Genomic DNA, 19,882 nt, shown 5'->3' with positions numbered 1-19,882 from the left:
CAACGAGGATTCCCACACAATGAGTGAAAACAAGCACCCAGTGCAACAAGTCACGGGTTAGAAGAAAGATGTTCATAATTACACACGTGGGTCCTCGTTTCATTTTTGGGGCACCCTGCATGTCTGTCTGCTGCTGCTCTCCAGGGCTTTGGTGATTGCTTCAATGTTTTTGTGTTCATTATTCATGGAAGTGACTCTTTACAATAATCAACAGACAGCAGCCCTTCCCTGTCTTGAAAATTGATCTACTCGGTAATATTTGTGGTTTAGCTGTCGAGGTTGTTACAGGGTGTGTGGGCTTGTTATGTACTGAAAGTGACCCCTTGTAGGAACAGAAAGGCAGGTAATGTTCATGCATAGTATATTACTCCTACAACTTATATTTGGACTAAATGACTATAAAGCAGACAGTTAACATATATTGTTTTTGTCCTTTTGAACCAATGTAGGGCGGTTATATGGCTGCAAAAGTACAGAAATTAAAGGAGCAATTCCAATCAGATGCTCCAAAGCAGCAGAACACAGATGGTGATTCTTCGCCCATCTTCAGCGGGGTCGCCATATATGTAAATGGCTATACAGGTATGGCTTTGTTTTGCTTCTTATGTTAAATAATGTTCCAAAACATTTGTAGCTCAAAGGTTTTTGTTTAAGAGGTTGAAGACGAAAACAATTGTCTTAAATTCTGTTAAATCAGGGAGAGAGTGCAAACAATATCAAAAGCCTATGTCTCTATACTCCACCACCATGAACCCACCTTCCCCCCTCAGTGAGTACATAATGAAGATTTACAAACCTTATTTCTCTCAGAGTAATTACGACAAACAATGCACAGTCAAATTCCCCTCAGATCCTAGGTTGTATTCACTGGTGACAATCACGTCACTTTAAAATGTTATTTTGTTATGTTATACAGCATTTGTTCTGACGTTTTTTTATGATATGATATGGCATTTGTAACGCGCCTATACACAAGTGTTTCAAGGCGCGACGAGGCAGGGAGGGGGGTACAAGGAGAAGACAGACAATGATCCTACTAGGCCATGTGTCATTTAGATCGTGCAAGTGCAGGTGCAGGGGTAGGGGGAAGAGAAAAAGTGGGAGGGGGGAAGTGCAGTACAAGGTAAGTAGAATAAAATAAATAAATAGGGCCAGCTGGTAGCAAGTGCAAGGTAAGTGCAGGCAAGTGCTGCGAAGGGGGGGGCTGTAGGGATACAGAGACAGTCCCGCAGTGCAGGGGTTGCCAGGGAGGCAGTGCAAGCGGAGAGTGGCTGGGCCCAGGACCGAGGTCGGTGAGAGTGGCCCAGTTGCAGATTTAGTGCAGTTTCAGTGAAGAATTTAGCAGGGGAGAGGGAGAGAGAAAGCAGAAGCAAAGAGGATGGTTTTGAGGTGCTTCCGGAGATGGTTCTCTTCAAGTTTCAGGGAGGCAGGAAGGCTGTTCCAGAGGGAGGCCCCTGCCGCAGAGAGAGATCTAACCCCAGCTCGTTGCTTCGAGAAGCAGCTGACCCTGAGGGAGTTGGAGACAGATGAGCGAAGGGCTCGGGAAGGAAGATATTTAGGAAGAGAGAGTTGAAGGTATTTAGGCCCCAGGCCCCAGAAGGCCTTGTGGACAATGCAGAGGGTTTTGAACTTGATCCTCGCAGCCACTGGGAGCCAGTGTAGAGATTTCAGTCCTGGAGAGATACGGTGTCATGATGCCTACCTCCAAGGAGCCAGGTCCGACCCAGCAACCCCAGAGGCAGGCATCATTTCCCCCAGGGAAGTGCCAGCAGGCCCAAGCTGGGGCCCTTTGGACACAGTCCTAGCGCCTTAGGCGCCAGGCTCATGTTGGACCCCTGTCCTGGCGCCTTAGGCGCCAGGCTCATAAAGTTAGACATGTGTTCAAGTGTTTTAAGGTGCACTTACCTGATGCAGACCATGCTGCTACATCCAGGCCCTCTTGAGGCCTGAATGGAACTACTTTACCTGTGGAACTACTTTCCCCTGGGTGTGGTCGGGGAAGGATACATACCTGATCGGTGGAAGGATACATACCTGGAACTTCTTCCAAAGCTATTTAAACCACGCCTGATCAGCAACTCACGCTTCGCGTTGTTCTGCTCCTCGCAGCTGGACGCTCACCGTGTCAGCTCCTGCATCTGGACTTCAGCCATGCCTGTCAGCACCCTGGGTCACCTGCTAAGAGAGAATTGGAGAGGAAGAAGACCTTATCTGCTAAAGCTGCATCACGGAGACTTCACACCGACGATCCTGAAAGGGAAGACATCATTTTAAAAGCATTTCGTTTCGATCGCTGCAGCGCTGCATTTCACTCACCTTTCCTGGGCACCTCCATCTTCAGCAGCGATCATCCAGATCCGCAGCCACTTCCCAGAGCCTAAAGAGAAAAAGACAAGAACACAAGGTGAGAGAAGGAAGGGAATAGGAAAAGCTCAGTTTCCTTCTAAGACTTACCTGTTGGGTCATTCCCATTTCATTTCGGGTCCTGCCGCTTCCTGGCATTCCGGACCCCGGCCCCTATGGGGAAAAAAGACAAAGACATTGAATGAGCGAATGCAAAGACATTACCCGAACGCTCATCCAGAACTTACCTGTCATTTACTGGAACTGCACGTTTCACTTCGGGTCGGTGCCATATCTCCGGCATTCCGAACCCTGGCCCCGAAGGGGAAAAAGACATAAGCGTTGGCGCTTGCAGCAATAAGACAATGAACATTCTTATTAAGCTTGAACTTTTGAACTTGCTACAGAACTCTTACAGCGCCTTACCTGAATAGTCAAGCTTATTTGAACTCCCATCAAACCTCAATCCAGTGAAGTAACTGGGTTTCAACGCGCCCCTGCATCAGAAGCAGGATGGAGAACTCATCCTTCCAGACCCTAAGGTGAGACTTCACGGGGAATCGAGGAAGGGTATCGTGGAGGGTTGGAAGGGAGTGGGAGGCTTGAGCATTATTCCGTCGGTAGGTAATGCTCCCTTTTCACGCACAGGGGAATATTCCTGCGAGCCAGTGAGTCCATCTTCATAGTCCTGCGCTTCACCATAGAAGAAGCATCAGCACTCGAAGCCAGACCTGCGCCTCCGTGGGAATCGGGTGAGCGTGACATACGGTCCCTGGGCTTGAGGCCAAGGACAAGTCTCGAAGTTCTGTTTTGGATGAGTTGCAGAGGGCAGAGGGCGGAGAGTGGAGGCAGGCAGATTAAGATGAAGGCTGTTACAGTAGTCCAGCTTCGAGAGAACCAGGGCTCTGGAGACAGTGAGCTTCTGGGGGAAGGAGAGGAAGGGACGAATACCTCTAAGGAAGTGCAGCTGGTAGTGTGACTTCTTAGAGACGTCCGATATATGAGGAGAGAAGGAGAGTGTGGAGTCGAAGATGACCCTGAGGTTTTTTGCCTTGCAGGAAGAGGGCCAAGAGAGGCTGGCCAGAGAGCTGCAGGGAAGGAGGGAGTGGGTGAGCCGATGAGTAGAATCTCAGTCTTACTGGCATTAAGGCAGAGGTAATTGGCGGCACACCATTCCTGGATAGCAGACAGACAGTCAGAGATGAGGGAAGGAGAGGAGGAGGCCGAGGGTAGCCTGAAAATGAGCTGGGTATCGTCCGCATAGCATTGAAAGTTGGGTCAGAGAGCGGCGATGCGGTGGGCAAGGAGTGCCAGATACTGGTTGAACAGCCAGGGAGAGAGATTATATCCCTGGGGGACACCACAGGTGGAGAAAAAGATGTCCGAGAGGAAGGTCCCCAGTTGGACCTGGGAGGGTCGATTGGAAAGGAAAGAGGTCAGCCACGCTAGAGCCTGACCAGTGGTACCCAGGTTGACACGGAGACGGTTGAGCAGAATGGCATGGTTGACAGTGTCAAAGGCAGAAGAGAGATCGAGCAGAATGAGAACACACGGAGTGTTGGAGTCGAGGTTCAAGAGCAGGTCCTCACGGATGTTCATGAGAGCAGTTTCCGTGCTTCTGGCAGCTCTGAAGCCAGATTGATGGTCATGAAGACTACCAACAGATTCAGCATGGAGGTTAAGCTGGGAGTTGGCCAGTTTCTCCAGGAGCTTGCCCAGGAAGGGAGTGATGGAGATTGGGCGATAGTTAGCCGGGCAGGAGGGGTCGGAAGAGGGTTTCTTAAGAAGAGGGTGCACAAGGGAGTGCTTAAGGGGGATGTGAAGACTCCAGAGGCAAAGGAGTGGTTGCAAAAGTCAGCCAGGGCAGGAGCCAGGGAGTCGATGTGGTACTTGATAGTTTTGGAGGAACAGGAGTGAACCTGTTTAGATGAGACTTTCATAGATCGGACTTGTCTGGAAACCTTGTCAGCAGAAAAAAGGGGAAAGGCAGAGAAGGAGGGAGGAGGGGTGGCTGCAGAAGGGCCAGAGGAAGAGCCGGGAAGAGAGGGAGGGAGGTGATAGGAGGAGAGGGAGGACAGGATGTCCTGAGTTTTTGAAATGAAGTGAGAGGCCAGTGCAGTGCAGAGGGCCTGGGAGGGGACAGGAGAGGTAGAGACTGCGGCAGGGTTGGCAAGCTCCTTGCAGATTTTAAAGAGTTCGGCCGAGTTGTTAGATGCCGCAGAGATGCGGGCTTGGATAAGGGCTCTCTTCTTGGTGAGAACGGAGAGACGGTATTGCCTTTGGAGCAGGCGGCAGGCCAGCTTGTCAGAGGATGAGCATGAAGCACGCCATTTCCTCTCTGCCACCCTGCACTTCCGTTTTAGGGTGACGAGATCGGAGTCATACCAGGAGTTACATTTGGCTTTGGGCTTCAGGCGGATTCTCATGACGGGGGCAAGGATATCAAGAGTATCAGATATAGCAGAGTGGAGCATGGAGAGGGCTGTGTCAGGGTGTGAGTCAGCCGAAGTGGGACGGGGGGCGAGGAGGTGGCAGCGAAAGCCTCAACTGACACGCGCTTCATGGGTCAAATGACCGAGAAGGTGGGTGGAAGTGATGAGGGTGGCTTTGCCTGTGGGGTAGGGAGGGTGAGGTGGGAGGATAGGAGAAAGTGATCACTCCTGGAGAGAGGGACAGAGAGGGGAAGGTCAGAAGAGATCAGAGCATCAATAGTGTGCCCTGCAGAATGAGTAGGCCCAGACGGGAGAATAGAGAGTGAGAGAGAGTCACATAGGTCACGAAAGAGTCCAGAGGGGGGACAGGAGGCATCCAGGTGGATGTTGAAGTCACCAAGAAAGAGGAGTTGAGTGGTTGAGGACAGGAGTGAGGAGGAGAGGTCAGCCCACTCGGAGAGAAAGGAGGAAATTTGACCAGGTGGCCGATAGATAGTAGCCACGGTACGGGAATGTCTAGGAGAGAGAGAGAGAGAGAGAGTCGGCAGACAAGACATTCAAAAGAGGAGTAGGTCTGCGTAGGAGTGACAGTGGCAGGAATCCACTCAAGGAAGTTAAGGGCTACACCCCCTGCACGGTTGGGCCTGGGCATGGAGAGGATCTTGTAACCGTCAGGTAGGAGTGTGTCAAATCTGGTGACGGAGCTGGCCGTCAACATGTCTCAGTGAGACCGAGGACGTCAAGGTCCAGTTCCTCAAGAAGGCGACAGATATCAGAGGAATGTTTGATGGCAGAGCGAGAGTTAAGAGTGGCAATGTGGAGAAGGTTGCCATCCTTGAAGGACTTCCGGGGAGGGTTACAGATCAGAGGTACGCCCTGCGGAGGTGTAGAAGAAGGAGGTGAAGAAGGAGCACGAGAGGGGGCAGGGAGGAAGGGTAGAGGCAAGGTAGCCGAGGACAGAGGAGGGGGGACAGCAGGAGAGGAAAGGAAGTTGATGAGGCGTGGGAAGCGTCTATCAAAGAGGTGAAGGTTGGCCTGAGGGCCTTGGACCAAGACAGTCCCATTAGCGTAGACAATGATGGCCTTAGAGTAGCGGAAGGGGGCCAAGAGGACATCCCAACGGGTGCCACCATTAATGGGAGAAGAGGAGAAAGGAGAGGGCACAGAGACCATATGAAGGGTCCATAGGTCAGGCGAAGGCACGAAAAAGAGGATGTCAGTGAGAGTTTCCTTGGAGCAGGCACTAGTGTAGGTGTCAGCGATAGGGAGGCCTGGGTTGGAGACCAGGATGTCCTTTTTAAACTTTTTCCTACCAGATTTAGTGAGGAGAGCAGGATAGTCATTAGAGAAACAGTTAGAGAAGATAGGCGAGATAGAGAGCACCATGGAGTAGGAGGGAGTGGGGGGGAAGACAGACGATACGAGAGCACGCAGACAGGAAGTGAGCGGCAAGCCCAAGTTTACCACATTTCAGAAAAAACAACAGTAAATGCGTATTAGGTACACAGTGAGAGGCCACCTAAGTTTGAGAATCCTGCGAGGGGAGAAAACCGTAGCTTACCACATTTCAGAAACAACAGTAATGCGTATTAGGTACAGAGGCCACCTAAGTTTGAGAATCCTGCGAGGGGAGAAAACCCTAGTTTACCACATTTCAGAAACAACAGTAATGTGTATTAGGTACAGAGGCCACCTAAGTTTGAGAATCCTGCGAGGGGAGAAAACCCTAGTTTACCACATTTCAGAAACAACAGTAATGCGTATTAGGTACAGAGGCCACCTAAGTTTGAGAATCCTGCGAGGGGAGAAAACCCTAGTTTCCCACAACTGTGGAACACAGTGAGGTGAAGACACCATGCGAATGAAGTGACCAGGTGTAGGTGGGGTGGGCCGGGAGAAGATGGAGATAGCAAAGTGAAACTGGCGCCTGGCGTCCCCTGCGGACACCTGCAGACACACAGGGAGCCTCAGTCGTAGGAGCCGCCCTTTGCCTAAAGGGCCCTTAGCCGAAAGGGCTGCCGGGCAGGGGGCTGCCGAAGGGGTCAGATTTAATCAGAAGGCACCCAATGGGAGAGGGAGCAAGGGGGGGGCGTGTGGGCGGGCAGGTAGGCGGGAGGGAGGACCAGGAAGTGGCTGCAAGGGGAGGGGGGGAGGAGGGAGAACAGCGCTCGGAGTGCGGGCCCCTTAATAATTTTAAAAGCACACAGAAATACTCACTGGAGGCCCACAGGGGCCAGGCAGGGATTAAACCTGCAGGCTGGGCACGGCTGAAGGCGGCTGCTCACACCCGCTCTGCTCGTGGAACGATTGCTGTAATTAGGTTTAATAGCAATTTAAAGAACCCTGTAAGAAGTGCTTGCTGAATCGGCTATGTGTCTTTGATGTAGACCAGCCAATCTTTGGGACTTTACTGCCCACCATGTGAACACATTCCCATTCAAAGAGCAAATCTCGGATCTCAGTAATTACTCTGTGTGAAGAATCCAGCGGAACCCTCACCAAGTCTCCTCCCAGGTCACCAGGAGAGGGCAGACACTTCCTGATCCCAACCCTGGGGGTCGTGTACTGCAGAAGGATCACCTGTGTGGAGAAAGGGCCCAGGGTAGTAAGGAGAATCTGTGGGGTGAGATGCAGTATTTTTCCTTAGAAGGGTATATTCTTGCCACCATGCCAGAAGAGGTTATGGCTTACTGTCATTTTAATATCTCTCAACCTCCTGTTAGAACAAAGGTTCTAATACCCAAAGAAAGAATCTTGTTTATCCCTAAACTTGCATGTTCTGCTCAATATAAAGGGTACACTACAAGGAATGGCATAAATGTTGCCTTCTCCATCAGGGCAGGCAATCGGGCTTACTCGTCTTTGCCAGGGTCAGGCAATTAACATTAATGGCCTGCACCTGAAATCAATTGCCCCACCTGAGCAGCATAAAAGGAAGTGTGTCCCGATAGCCATTTTATGCTATGAACTTGGTTTGGTCTCCGGCACTTTGGAGACAGTGCGCTTTTTTCCGTAAATGTATGGTGGGGCTAAAGAGTGGAAACATCGTAGAAACATTAGGCCACACTCTACTTAAATCAGGTGAAACCTTCCCAAAAACATGGAGAAATGAAGTCGTTAATAGTCTGGCAGAAGCAGATATTTCCCTAGATCTGTTAGTCCGGAATCCTTCCCGAGCAAAGCAAAAAATTGATCAAGCCGATTGGGCCAGAAACTTGTCAAGGTGTACCCAATATAACGATTTCAACATTTGGAATGAAGCGTTATTGTTTAACAGCGCCATATTTATTGAACTATCCGTCTCCGAAGGTCCGTTCTGATTTAAGATTCAGATTGAATTTATGGAGTACGCGTGAGGTTCTCTGTAAACGGAAACTTCTGACGAGTGATCAAAATGACTGCCGATATTGTCTATCGCTACAACAAAGGGAAACGCTACAACACCTGGTGGTTGAATGTAGCGCATTAAACTAAGTACGAGCGAGATGTTTTAATAACGTGTTCTCGCTCCACACAGAGTTGGAGACTGATCAAATATGGCAAATGTTGTTTGCAGATGTGCGTTTGAGGGTTCAGATTGCCCTAGTTCAATTTTTACGAATAATATTACCATGTGTAAAGGAAATGTAAATATGATCATGTATCAAGAATGGAGGAAATAAATCTGGGTTGTTAAAGAGTCTGGACCCTAACTAAGGGGATGTATTTATTTTTTTGTTGAGTAACATAGGAATTGTATTTTGGATGTATTTGTATAACATATGAGGGGGGCGCGGCTAAATGGCCACAGAATAGGACGCTTCTTCGAATGCGGCTCCTGTTGATCGGTATTGATCCTGTGAAATATGCCTGAAAAGCGGCATATGCCTTCTATAACTAAAGGCACGGACGTCTGAACGTATGCCCTGCAGCTGTCCTGAACCGCAAATGTACTGCGCCTGGTATTTGAGCTGGAAAAGAACTTTGGGGAAGCTGCAGCGTGGATACTTTGTCGCAAGATGGCGGACAACAAAGGATCTGAAATTACAGCCCCAGGAAGAACAGACTGCAGCTAACAGCGTGGGAGACGAAAAGAATCCGGCTGCCGATGGACATGCGACGCTGCCCTGAAGATGGATGGACATGGCCTGATATGCTGTTTGGTGTGGGCGCTGCTAGAACAAAGGGTCACACGAAACAAAGTGCTATATAAGCGCGCAAAGCGCACCGAAAATCTCCCCCTTTCACAATAAGGTCCAAGGCACTGTTGCGACGTAGGGGGCTATGAAAATGGCTGAGATCTGTTAACAGATGCAGAGCCCACAGAGAAGCACTGTAAAGCGACAGTCACCTGGACAAACTGGCACCCTGACATCCAGAGTGAAATCGCTGAAGTGGGAGTATGTAAATGTAAGCACTGGCCTCACAAAGCACGCCATTGAAGCACGGACTACAGTAGCCAGCAAAGAGACGTGGGAGGACGCAGACCACTCTGAATACAACCTTGTGTACCACTGGTTAGTGCAAACCACTGAATACAACGCTCCATACCACATGAAAGAGGGGTCGCAAGATTTTGGGGAGAGGGGTTAAGGCCAAGACCAAATAACTTTTGTACAAGCAGTAACAAGATGGAGCCAAGACGGGGTCAAGACGGTTGTTAGATGGTAGTACATGCCAGGGCTCAGAAGTGAGTAGGCTGGATGCAGACGCTGCGGGGTAGATCCCCCTCAAGGCGAACACATAATGCCGTATATTCTGGAAGCCCGAGGCACGGTGTCGCCGGCGGAGAAGGCGTGCCCACTGGCCGGCAGGCATCGCCTATAGGAATACGTGGGAGGACATAGCCCACTTGAAACAGAACCCCGTAGGCCACCCCACAGCGCCTAACTGAACTGGTGGAGGCACGATAACGCTGAGGGGCTGGAGCCAAACGTGCAGGAAAGTTAGCACAATGTCAGTTAAAGGATTGAGAACCAAGAGCAAGCAACCCACAATGGAGACCTTTGCGAAGGCGCAGCGGACCCCCTCGACCCTGACGCAGAGTGAAGCAGCCGCTTCCGCGGAAGGTACCCCGCAAGGGGATAATCATCAGGTCCTAGCCGCCATAACGGAATTGAGTCCCAAATGGGGGACGGCTATGGCAGACTTACAGACAGCTCTGGAGAATAAAATTGACGCAGTGGGGATCAAAGTCACCCTGCTGGACAGGATGTCGGAGCACTTGCGGAAAGGACGAGTGGCCTGGAGAGTACGATCAAGAACAATACGGATGTAAGCATGCAGAATGCAAAGGAGGTCCACATATTAAAACAGGTTGCTAACCTCGAAAACCGAGCGGAAGAAGCGGAAGGAAAGGCAAGACGGAACAACATCCGTGTGGTCGGCCTGCCGGAAGGCGAAGAGGGCCAGGACCCCACAGACTGTCGAAAATATGATCTTGCAAGAGGTAGGGGGCAGAGAAGCTCTCACAAGGGTTCACGGTTGAACGTGTACATCGGGCCCTGACAAGGAAGCCACAACCAGGGGCCCCGCCGCGAGCTATAATTGCAAACATTTTGAACTATAAAGACAGGGAGAAGATCCTGGAGTATTTTCGTAAAGGGGGAACAATAGAGCATCCTCCAACATCACGGCGTATCCTGACTACACTACACTATGCTAGTGCAAAGGCAGAGATACAGCTATGTGGCGGTCAAAAGGAGGCTGCGCACGGCTGGTATCGGGTATATACTCCTGTATCCGGCAAAGCTAAAAGTGTTGCACAAAAACAGAGCGCTCTTTTTTGACACCCCAGAAGAAGTGGCGAAATGGCTAGACTTGCAGGGCAGCCCGGAACAGAATGAACAGAATGAGGAGCGGGATCTGCAGAAACACGACGAGCGATGGAAGGTATCGAGACCAGGGGGGGTGGGGTGAGTGGGAGGGGAGCCCTTACACAAGGCTTCTGAACACTAGAAGTATATGATGTAGCCTATGGACTCCATACCCCTGCTGGACTGGAATATAGATCATTAAATGTGTTAACGAACTGGGTAGCACTAGGCGTAGGAAATTTAGAATAACAGGAGCCGCAGGATGGGGGCACCCTACCCCCCAAGAACTAGCAGTAAGGCGGCCATTAGGGTGGTTTTACCCTGCTGAGCTGCGAGTACAGGCTTTGCCAGAAAGGGCTAGATGCGGGGGTGCCTGAGATCCAGGGATGGAGCTGGGCAACAGTTAGGGAGGGCGTTGTTGGGGAAAGGTGGGGAGGGGGGGCGGGGTGAAGCAGGGAGAGTTTGTTTAGGGGGAGGGAGGGGATTGTGTGAGGTTGGGGAAGGGACGGGAGGTGGGTGGGGAAAGGGGGGGTTTGGGGTGTTTTTGGTTAAGGGTAGTTTATACAGATTGGATTGGAACTTAGACTGCACCTGTGGGAGGAGGAATGGAATTTGAAGAGGCCATGGGAGACCTTAAAATAGTTACATGGAATGTACGGGGGCTCAACAGTTATTTAAAGACGAACAAAGTTATGTTGTACCTACGTAAGCAAAAGATAGATATTGCACTGCTGCAGGAAACTCACCTTACACAGGAGAGGATGGATAAGATTGCTGGGAAGTGGAAGGGAGTGTTGGTGGACTCATCATACTCTGTTTATGCGAGGGGAGTGCTTATTTGGGTGGTGCCACATGTCCCTTTTCAGCGATTGCAAGTGGTAGCTGAGACAGATGGGAGGATGGTTATACTGAGGGGACTGGTGGAAAATAGGGAGGTAAGCATAGTCCAAACGTACGCCCCGAACCAGAACACAGCGGCGTACATTAGAACATTATGTACTAATCTGAGTGCATGTGTGGGAAGCGCGATGATCTGGGGAGGGGACTTTAATTGCGTACTGAACCCGAGGGTAGGCAGATCGGATGGGAAGATGGATAGACCGGCCCCTGCTGCCAAAGCATTACAGACATTGCTGAGTGTCTTTGGCCTGGAGGATGCATGGAGAGTGAGACGCCCCCAGGAAAGGCAATACTCACATTATTCTGCCCCACAACAGTTATCCACAAGGCTGGATTAGGTCTTCACTTTACCTGAAATGATAGCGGAGATTACACGAATAGAGTACAAAGCTAGGTTCCTTTCGGACCACTCGCCCCTGATTCTCGAATGGCAATACTGCCCATCCCCTCCCCCCCGCTCCCCCAAGAGCGAGGATCCCGACATGGTGTCTACAAGCGGAAGCATTGAGAGATCCCTTCTTTAGGGAGGACTTTAGGGAGGAGATTGTAAATTATTTTGAAACAAATACTGGGAGTGTGGACTCGGCGGAACACTATGGGAGGCCTTTAAAGTTGTGAAGAGGGGAGTAGCCATAGCAAAATCTAAGGGTCTACAAGGTGGGATTTTAGCAGAAATACAGAAGACTGAGGAGAAACTTGAAGAGGCTTTAAGGGAAGAAGATGATCCAGCAGAGAAGTTAGAATTGACACTCGGGCTACAGCAAAAATGTGCAGAATATTGGGACAGATTGTGTAACGTCAATTATAAAAAATATGTAGAGAGACAGCATGCGGGAGGTGATAAACCGGGGAGACTTTTGGTGTGATTATATAAGAGTGAGACCCCCCAGAGTCACAATCAGGACTATAGAGAGGGAAGACGGTAGCATAGTAGACACCCAGGAGGGAGTTAATCAAGCATTTGTGGACTATTACATGGCATTATATGGGGACGATGGTGAGAGTAGTCGCGCTATGATGGTAGAAACGCTGGAGGACATAGGGTTGCCAAAGATAAGCGAGGAAGAGAGTGAGGAACTAGATGCACCAATTACCTTAGAAGAACTAAGGGAGGTGGTGAGGCAGTTGCCTACTAGCAAAACCCCAGGGACCGATGGACTCCCAAGTGAGTTTTATAAAGTATATATGGAAGAGGTCCTTCCCCCACTGCTAGAAATGTTAAACAAAGTGTTTGAGACAGGAAGCTTAGCGGAGTCACTGAGAGAGGCCATCATAATACCGCTCCCCAAACCTAATAAGCCTGGGCACAGCTGCGGCTCCTATAGACCCTTGTCGATGCTGAATCAAGACAGTAAGATATTGACCACTGTCTTAGCAAATAGACTGAAGAAGGTTATTGGCAAACTAATAAACCCGGATCAAACGGGCTATGTCCCAAATCGAAATATTACCAATAACCACTGACCACTCCAAAGAATTATTGAGAACGGCAGCGAAAATGATGATGAAATGGCAATTGTGTCTTTGGACGCAATTAAGGCCTTTGATTCAGTTAAATGGCCATGGCTGCTTGCGGCCATGGTCGGCTACGGGTTAGGGCCTGGATGTGTAAGGTGGGCAAAAATATTATATAGCGAACCGCTGGCTAGGGTTAAGACAGGATCTGTGATATCGGGAAGGTGGCAGCTCAGCAGGGGCACCAGGCAGGGATGTCTGTGGTCTCCAATGCTCTACATACTGGCCCTGGAACCTCTAGCAATATACTTGAGACAGCAATATGACGCCATAGGCATCGAGGTGAAAGGGGAGCGACATTTGATCTCCCTATACGCAGATGACATGCTATTGTGCTTGCGATATCCAGAGGAAAATCTCCAGTACATGCAAGAAGTGATGGAGAGATATGCTGAGTTGTCTGGTATAGCGGTGAACCCCCAGAAGTCCAGCATGTTCCCATTAGGGAGGTACATAGGGATTCCACCGGAGAGATGCCTGTATTGCAAGTACCATGGGCGGGCAGCACATTCCGGTACCTGGGGATAAATATATACCACACTGTGGAAGAGGAGCATAGGTGCAACACAGAAGTAGCCATTAAAAGAATCGAGAAGTGCATGCAATTCTGGGCAAAGCTACCCTTAGCAATGATGGGGTGGGGAGCAATGCTAAAGATGGTGGTTCTGCCAAGGCTTTTACACTATTTTGCGAATATACCGTACTTGATTCTTAAGAAGTTCTTCACCAAACTGAACAGCATGTGTAGGGACTTCTTGTGGCATAGCACGCAGAATAGAGTGGCGTTATGGAAGCTACAAAATTTCCATGACAAAGGAGGGATAAAATTGCCTAACTATGAGGTGTATTACGTGGCAAGCCAGTTGCAATATGTTGCCAAATGGCTCTCTGATGAGGAGACCTCGGAATCTAGGCTGTTTGGGCGTGACTGTGCACCATTTTACTTGAGAGATGATGTGGGTACCCAGGGCGGAAATGATGGGGTGCCCTAAAAGGATGCTACTAGGGTGGAAGATGTGGCGTAGGGCATGCCAGATGATGGAGAACCCGTCCCCATGCTCTCCGCAGGTACCATTGGTTGCACTAACAGGGGCAGATGTGCAGCTACGAATGATGATCAGGAACCACTCGGAACCGGTTGGGGTGGCAACAATGGGTGACATTTGGTGGGAGGGCTCTAGTATTACTTTTGAGGGGCTGCGGGAGGAAACTGGGTTGCACGAGGGCCAGTATATTACATATCATATAATGGTGCAGAGAATTAAAAGAATATGGCCTGAAACTGTGTTGAAGGAGGAATCGGATGCCATCATAGACATGATGTACGACATAGCGGAAGGGGGCCATGAGATTTCCAGAATATATGAGATGTTGATGTTTAAAGTGGGGAAGGAGGTTACGCAGTTGAGACTAGATTGGGAAACGGAAGTTGGAGCCCTGATTGAGGACGGGATGTGGGAACGGGCGCAGGGGTATCATAAGAAGGTATCTAGAAATGCGAGACAAACAGATTCAACTGTATATAACGCATAGAACATACATGACACCTTGGAGTATATCGAGATTTGAGAACGCAGGACGGCAAGCATGCCCCAAGTGTGATGAAGAGAACGCGGGCATGGTGCATATGTTCTGGTCATGCCCGGTTATAGAACGCTTTTGGAGGGCAGTGAAAGGGAAACTGGAAAAAAAGGGGTCAAGATTGTAGTGGACATAGTGTGGGCCTGCCTGTTGGGGGGGGGGTGAAAGGGTGAGAGGGGGGGTTCCCAAGATCACAGAAGCTCAAGCATGTGAGTAAACCGAGGGATCTGGCTTATGTGCTTGCAAAAAGGAGAATTGCCATGGGATGGAAGACATGCCACATGTGGAGATGTGGTGGAGAGATTTGCAAAAATGGGCGGAAGCAGAAACCATGGTATGGCAAGAAGGGAGTAACACAGGGGGGGAGGAGGACACTGAGTCCCTGATGGCCTGGAAATTATTGATAGCCGAGCTGTTGGGTCAATAGGAGACCCGGCAGAACCTGAGGAAGGGGAGACCGTACCACAAGATGCTGAAACTGAATGTTTTAAGTAATAGACTCGTTAAGGGGGGGTGGGAGAAGGGAAGTAGTGGCCAGCAGTTAAAGTGTAATGAAACTGTTGAAATATGCACTGCTTGTTTGGTTTGTATTGTTTGGTTGTGTTTATAAATCAATAAAAAGCTTTAAAAAAAATAATTGTATAACATATGAATTATATTGGTGTGTATTTTGTATATTAATTTGAAATGTGGCGTAAATCAAATAAAAAAAAAAAGGCTGCAGCAGGATTGGTAACAGAAAGTGTTGGAGCAGCAGCTGCTACTACTGCCACCCTTTCAGCAGAAGCTGAAAGGGTGGCAGTAGTAGCAGAAGGAGAAGAGTACGAGGAAGTGTGGTCACTTAAGGGACGCCAGGACAGAGAGAGAGCAGATTTCACCTGCAAGTTCTGAGAGGGTCCTGTGTGCACAAACCCTGCATTGCCCCGAGTGCACTGAGAGAGACGTGTTGAAAGTGTGGAGGAGCAGATGATGTCCTCTCTAGTTCCTGCCCGCTCACCTCTGTCATACTGGAAGCAAAGTAGGAAGACTATGTGCATGGCACCAGGTATCATCCCAATACCGCACTGAAGATATGAGAGGCGTTATGCACTCAGACAACCGTATCGAATGTACTTGTCAGTTCCCAGCTCATTGTTTCTGCAGGAGTAGATGATGCTAGCCCTCCAGACACTCTAGATCTGCTCATCCAACAATCCATACATTAAAATTGCGGAACAAGCAAACCTGAGGCGAAGTGAATAAAATATTAAGACAGGTCTTGCTTGAAGCCCCTGCTATCTGACTTTTCTTCTGGAGACTACAGCTTGATTGACCTTCAAAGAAACACACAGAATATTGTTAATACCTTGTTTTCTTCTGTCTCACCGCTCACTATATTGTATACCCCCTGTAGGATTGTCGCATCTACCTGTTGCCTTTGCTTTATTGCTGAAAGGCTATATTCTGCTTGTGTTGAAGATTGTTCTCTTCGGTCTTTCTAATTGACTCTTGGAAATAAACAATCTTCTGTTTGCTCTTTGTGTCGTCTTCATAGATTGTCTTGCAGTTCTTAAATAGACAACGGAAGTGTCTTTGTTTTAACTACTCAAATGGCTTTGGAAGCCTTCTTATTTAACTATATTAATACTAAAATGCACTATCTAAACGAAGGACACCTCAGAGTCACGGGTGCATTTGCCTCACTTACTATGTGATTAGTTGAAAAGAAAACCACTGTGTAGTATCGCACCTGAGAAGGAAACCAGTTTCTGCCGTTGCTGCTTCTGAGTTTCTCCAAGCATAATTTTTTCTCAGAATAGACTTCCTGGTTCGGGTCACAACACATGCACACGTTGGAAGGTCCTTTTCTCGAAAGGCCTTCAGAGAACAAAACCGGGATGGGAGAAGCGTAATCCGCGGTAACGCTGCCTGCTTCACAAGTGGATTATGTAACGACCATGTTTTTATCGCGCCCCTTGATTAGTTTAGTTTCCGCGTCGGTCCAGGTGCTATGGTTAACCACGCGTGTATGGTTACTGGCAAAGAGACCCCTTTCTTCAGTACTTTAACCAAGTCACATTAACTTCAATTAAACTGTTTTGCAGCGATCGTTTAAAACCTAGTTTTCTTTCACTGAAATAACCAATACCTTTTCAGTTTAACTATATTACATCTGATCTCTTCACAAGTCTGTAATCGGACAACTGTTTTTTCATTTCTCAAGTTTAAATCTGAAAGTTCACTTATCTGCTGGATTGCTTTTCTCTTCTTGCTGGTTCTCTGTATTCTCTGGTTACAATCTTTAAATAGTCTGTGGTTCTTCTTCTGTAATTTTATTAGAGCTCTGACTGCTGTGACCTGCTCTGGCTGATGTCTGAATGAAAGGCCATTAAGAATCTTTTGCAAGATTCGAAACTGCATCACAACGATCTCCCAGCCAATCCGTGCGACATGCCACTAACTCCATCTCGGACTGGGATGACAGCAGATTCCTGGAATTAGGTTTAGAAACAATACCAACCCAGGAACCTCACACTACTAATACAAACGCAATATCCAGCACAACGCCTACACCCAATACCTGCCTTGAACACCCTGGCCCTTCTACTTAGAAAGGCCCAGGGAACCCTGACAGTACCCTCGTACTGATGTGGTAAAAGGATGTGAGCATACAACACTGGACATAAAAGAGCTGTAAATGAAGTCGGACCAGAGTAAAGTGACATCATGAAGAGAAGATACTAAGACGTACTGAAATTATATGCAACTACTTAAGGAATGATAATGTAACTGAAGATAAATGACCACACAAGTAGTGAATGTATGTACGCAGAAGTGCAAGGTAAAGGAGTTACATAGAATCTTTCTACAGTTGAAACTAGAACAGGAGTAAAGCGACCATGATGAGAAGATGGATGTCTGATCGTGTCAAAACTACCTCGGAGACAATCCAGGGCCGGAGATCTGAAACGCTGCAGAAAACTGCTTCGTGCGAGGAACAAAGAATATCTGTGTTGCTGAGACTAAGGATGACGCGGCAAGACATAATTGGAAAAGGGAGTTAACCAGCATAAGCTATGAGCAAAGGGCACATTTCTCTTAGATTAAGCAGAAGCAAAAACATCTGCAAGTGCCAAGTATTGGACAATCATGGGTGAAGAAAAGCACATGTAACCAAGTCTTCAGAGGCTGAGAGGAGTAATCGCACCCAGCATAATTAAAACAAATACCAGTAAATAACACGTTGAGATGGACACATTAGTGGTCTACTAACACGTGATGCAAAAGACTAGAAAAAAAGGTCTATTTATTGAGCCTCAGACGAAGATAGTGGTGTACCCTGACTCCCTTAAAAATCTCAGAGAAGAAAACAGTCAGCAAGGTCCAACTACAAAGGAGAAGCCTTGGCTCATGGTCTAACTGATGATAGATGGTAGGCTAATTGACCAATCTGGGCAGTCGTCTGATTTTGTTCCCTGCACCTGGGTTTCATTCTGCTAGCGAGCCGAATGTCCAAGGTTGAGAAAGTATGCCCACAATCATGACGGGTTATGCAGCGGCATGCCATACAATGTTGCACGGGCCAACCCGTATTCTATGGTATGTAGTGATTCTGTCGAATTAAAAATAATGAACAACATTTTCACCTAAACATTTTTGCTGACAAAAATAACAAATGTTTTCAAATATATCTATGGGGGTGGTGTAATGGGGGTGGTGTAAGGGGTTAAAACGGGTGGGAAGGGATTTGTTTTCAGATTTCTTTTAATTTGGTAAAATCACATGTAACTGTATTATACTATGGCTAGTGTCCTAACATGGCAGTGCCCCAAGGTGTTCGCTTGTTCTTTTGGCCATCTTGTTCTGTGTTCTCCTTCATGCCCTGCCAGGTCAGGAAGTTCCTTTTAAGGTCATGCATGGTTTTCGCGTGTGTGTGTGTGTGTGTGATATTGTGTAGATATTCTGTGTTACCCTATCACAGACCCACATAAGTTTTACAAGTTGCCACGTAGTATGGCGTCAATGATGATGAATATTTACTATACAAGTATGTATTTTAATGAAATGCGTGGAGATTATGCTGTGTGACATCTGCTGATGTTCGTTGTACTCCCTGTTTTAGGTAATTGTTAATACACCATGCCAACTTCTTGAGTCGACCTTCTTATTGGTGTTTGAGTAATTTCGGCATACCCATCCTTTCCATAAGAACGACACCTCGTCTTATAGAGCCCTTTATCCGGGTTCAAAACCAATTGAGAATAATAAATAAAGAAGAGACTCTTAAAGTGTCAATAATAAAATGACAAGACAGCAAAAACTGATGGACATTGGAAATGAAAAAAATAAAAAGAACATCATTACATAGATTTTTATAATTTGTTAAAAACATTTTGGGGAAATTGGAGGGGGCCATGATGGGGCTTGCTCAAAACAATCAGTGCAGTATATTTGATAAAGTAAATATAAGGCCAAAAGATCTGGTAAGTACAGACATTCAAAATTGACTTGTCACCATGGGGACACTCCCCTTTTACATCTATGCAGAACACTGCCAAGATATACACCCAAAAGTAGACAGTATCACGCCGTGTGGGTTTAATACACGACCAATAAAACACTCATGCCGTGGCCGCTAGAAGGCTCATTATCAAAAACAATACTGCTACTTATGACAACTTACTTGCATGCTACATATAAAGGAAAAAAGTTTTAGAATTATGGAAGATGTATCAGAGAAAGAAAATCCACCTGAGAAGGCGTGGATGCTTAATCAGTATAAAAGGGAGGATGTAACGCCTTCGGCTCCTCTGTCCCTTTCTGAGAACAAGAGTGTAGATCACGGGTGCACAACATACGGCCCACGGGCCAAGTGCGGCCCGGCATGTTGTTTTTCCTGGCCCGCAAGGATCAAAGACTTTCCTAATGGAAGGAGGCCCGCAAGTTGCAATGGCCGCCCTCCATTAGGAAAGTCTTTGTTTGACTTGCCAGGCCAGGACAAATACGGACTCTTTATTGGTGCAGGGCATTCACTACGTGGCTCTTACGAGTCACGTAGTGCGTGTACTCTACAAATAGAGTGCCAGCACTGAGGCTGGCGTGGCTCGTTGCCAGAAAGGCATTTCAGATTTGCCACACCAGCCGCAGCTCAAGTTTCGGAGAGGTCCGTCTGTCTGCCTACCTGCATCCACGCCTCATCGCCTGCCCACCCTCTCACCTGCCCTCTAGACCACCAAGTTTATTCTTGGGTGGCCATGCACGGCTGGTCACTTCTGCACCCTTATCCATACTAAAGTCCTGAGGTGCTTTAAAGCCGTGCTCTTAGCAAGTGGCAAG

General features: G+C 48.2%; 1 protein-coding gene across 4 annotated transcripts in view; it reads left to right on the top strand.

The window, feature by feature from the left end:
- REV1 (REV1 DNA directed polymerase) overlaps positions 1–19,882 on the top strand; it is a 1,193,441-nt gene that overhangs the window by 55,870 nt on the left and 1,117,689 nt on the right. For all 4 annotated transcript variants that reach the window (XM_069636691.1, XM_069636693.1, XM_069636692.1 and 1 more), the window contains one exon: positions 450–582. In XM_069636691.1, the coding sequence (XP_069492792.1) occupies positions 450–582 (133 nt within the window). The remainder of the gene's footprint in view (positions 1–449; positions 583–19,882) is intronic.

The sequence above is a fragment of the Ambystoma mexicanum genome, chromosome 7p (assembly GCF_040938575.1).
Source record: "Ambystoma mexicanum isolate Mex_15411 chromosome 7p, UKY_AmexF1_1, whole genome shotgun sequence".
In the NCBI taxonomy this organism is placed as follows: domain Eukaryota; kingdom Metazoa; phylum Chordata; class Amphibia; order Caudata; family Ambystomatidae; genus Ambystoma; species Ambystoma mexicanum.
The sequence above is the reverse complement of the archived record's forward strand: the minus strand, read 5'-3'. Positions and strand labels throughout refer to the sequence as shown.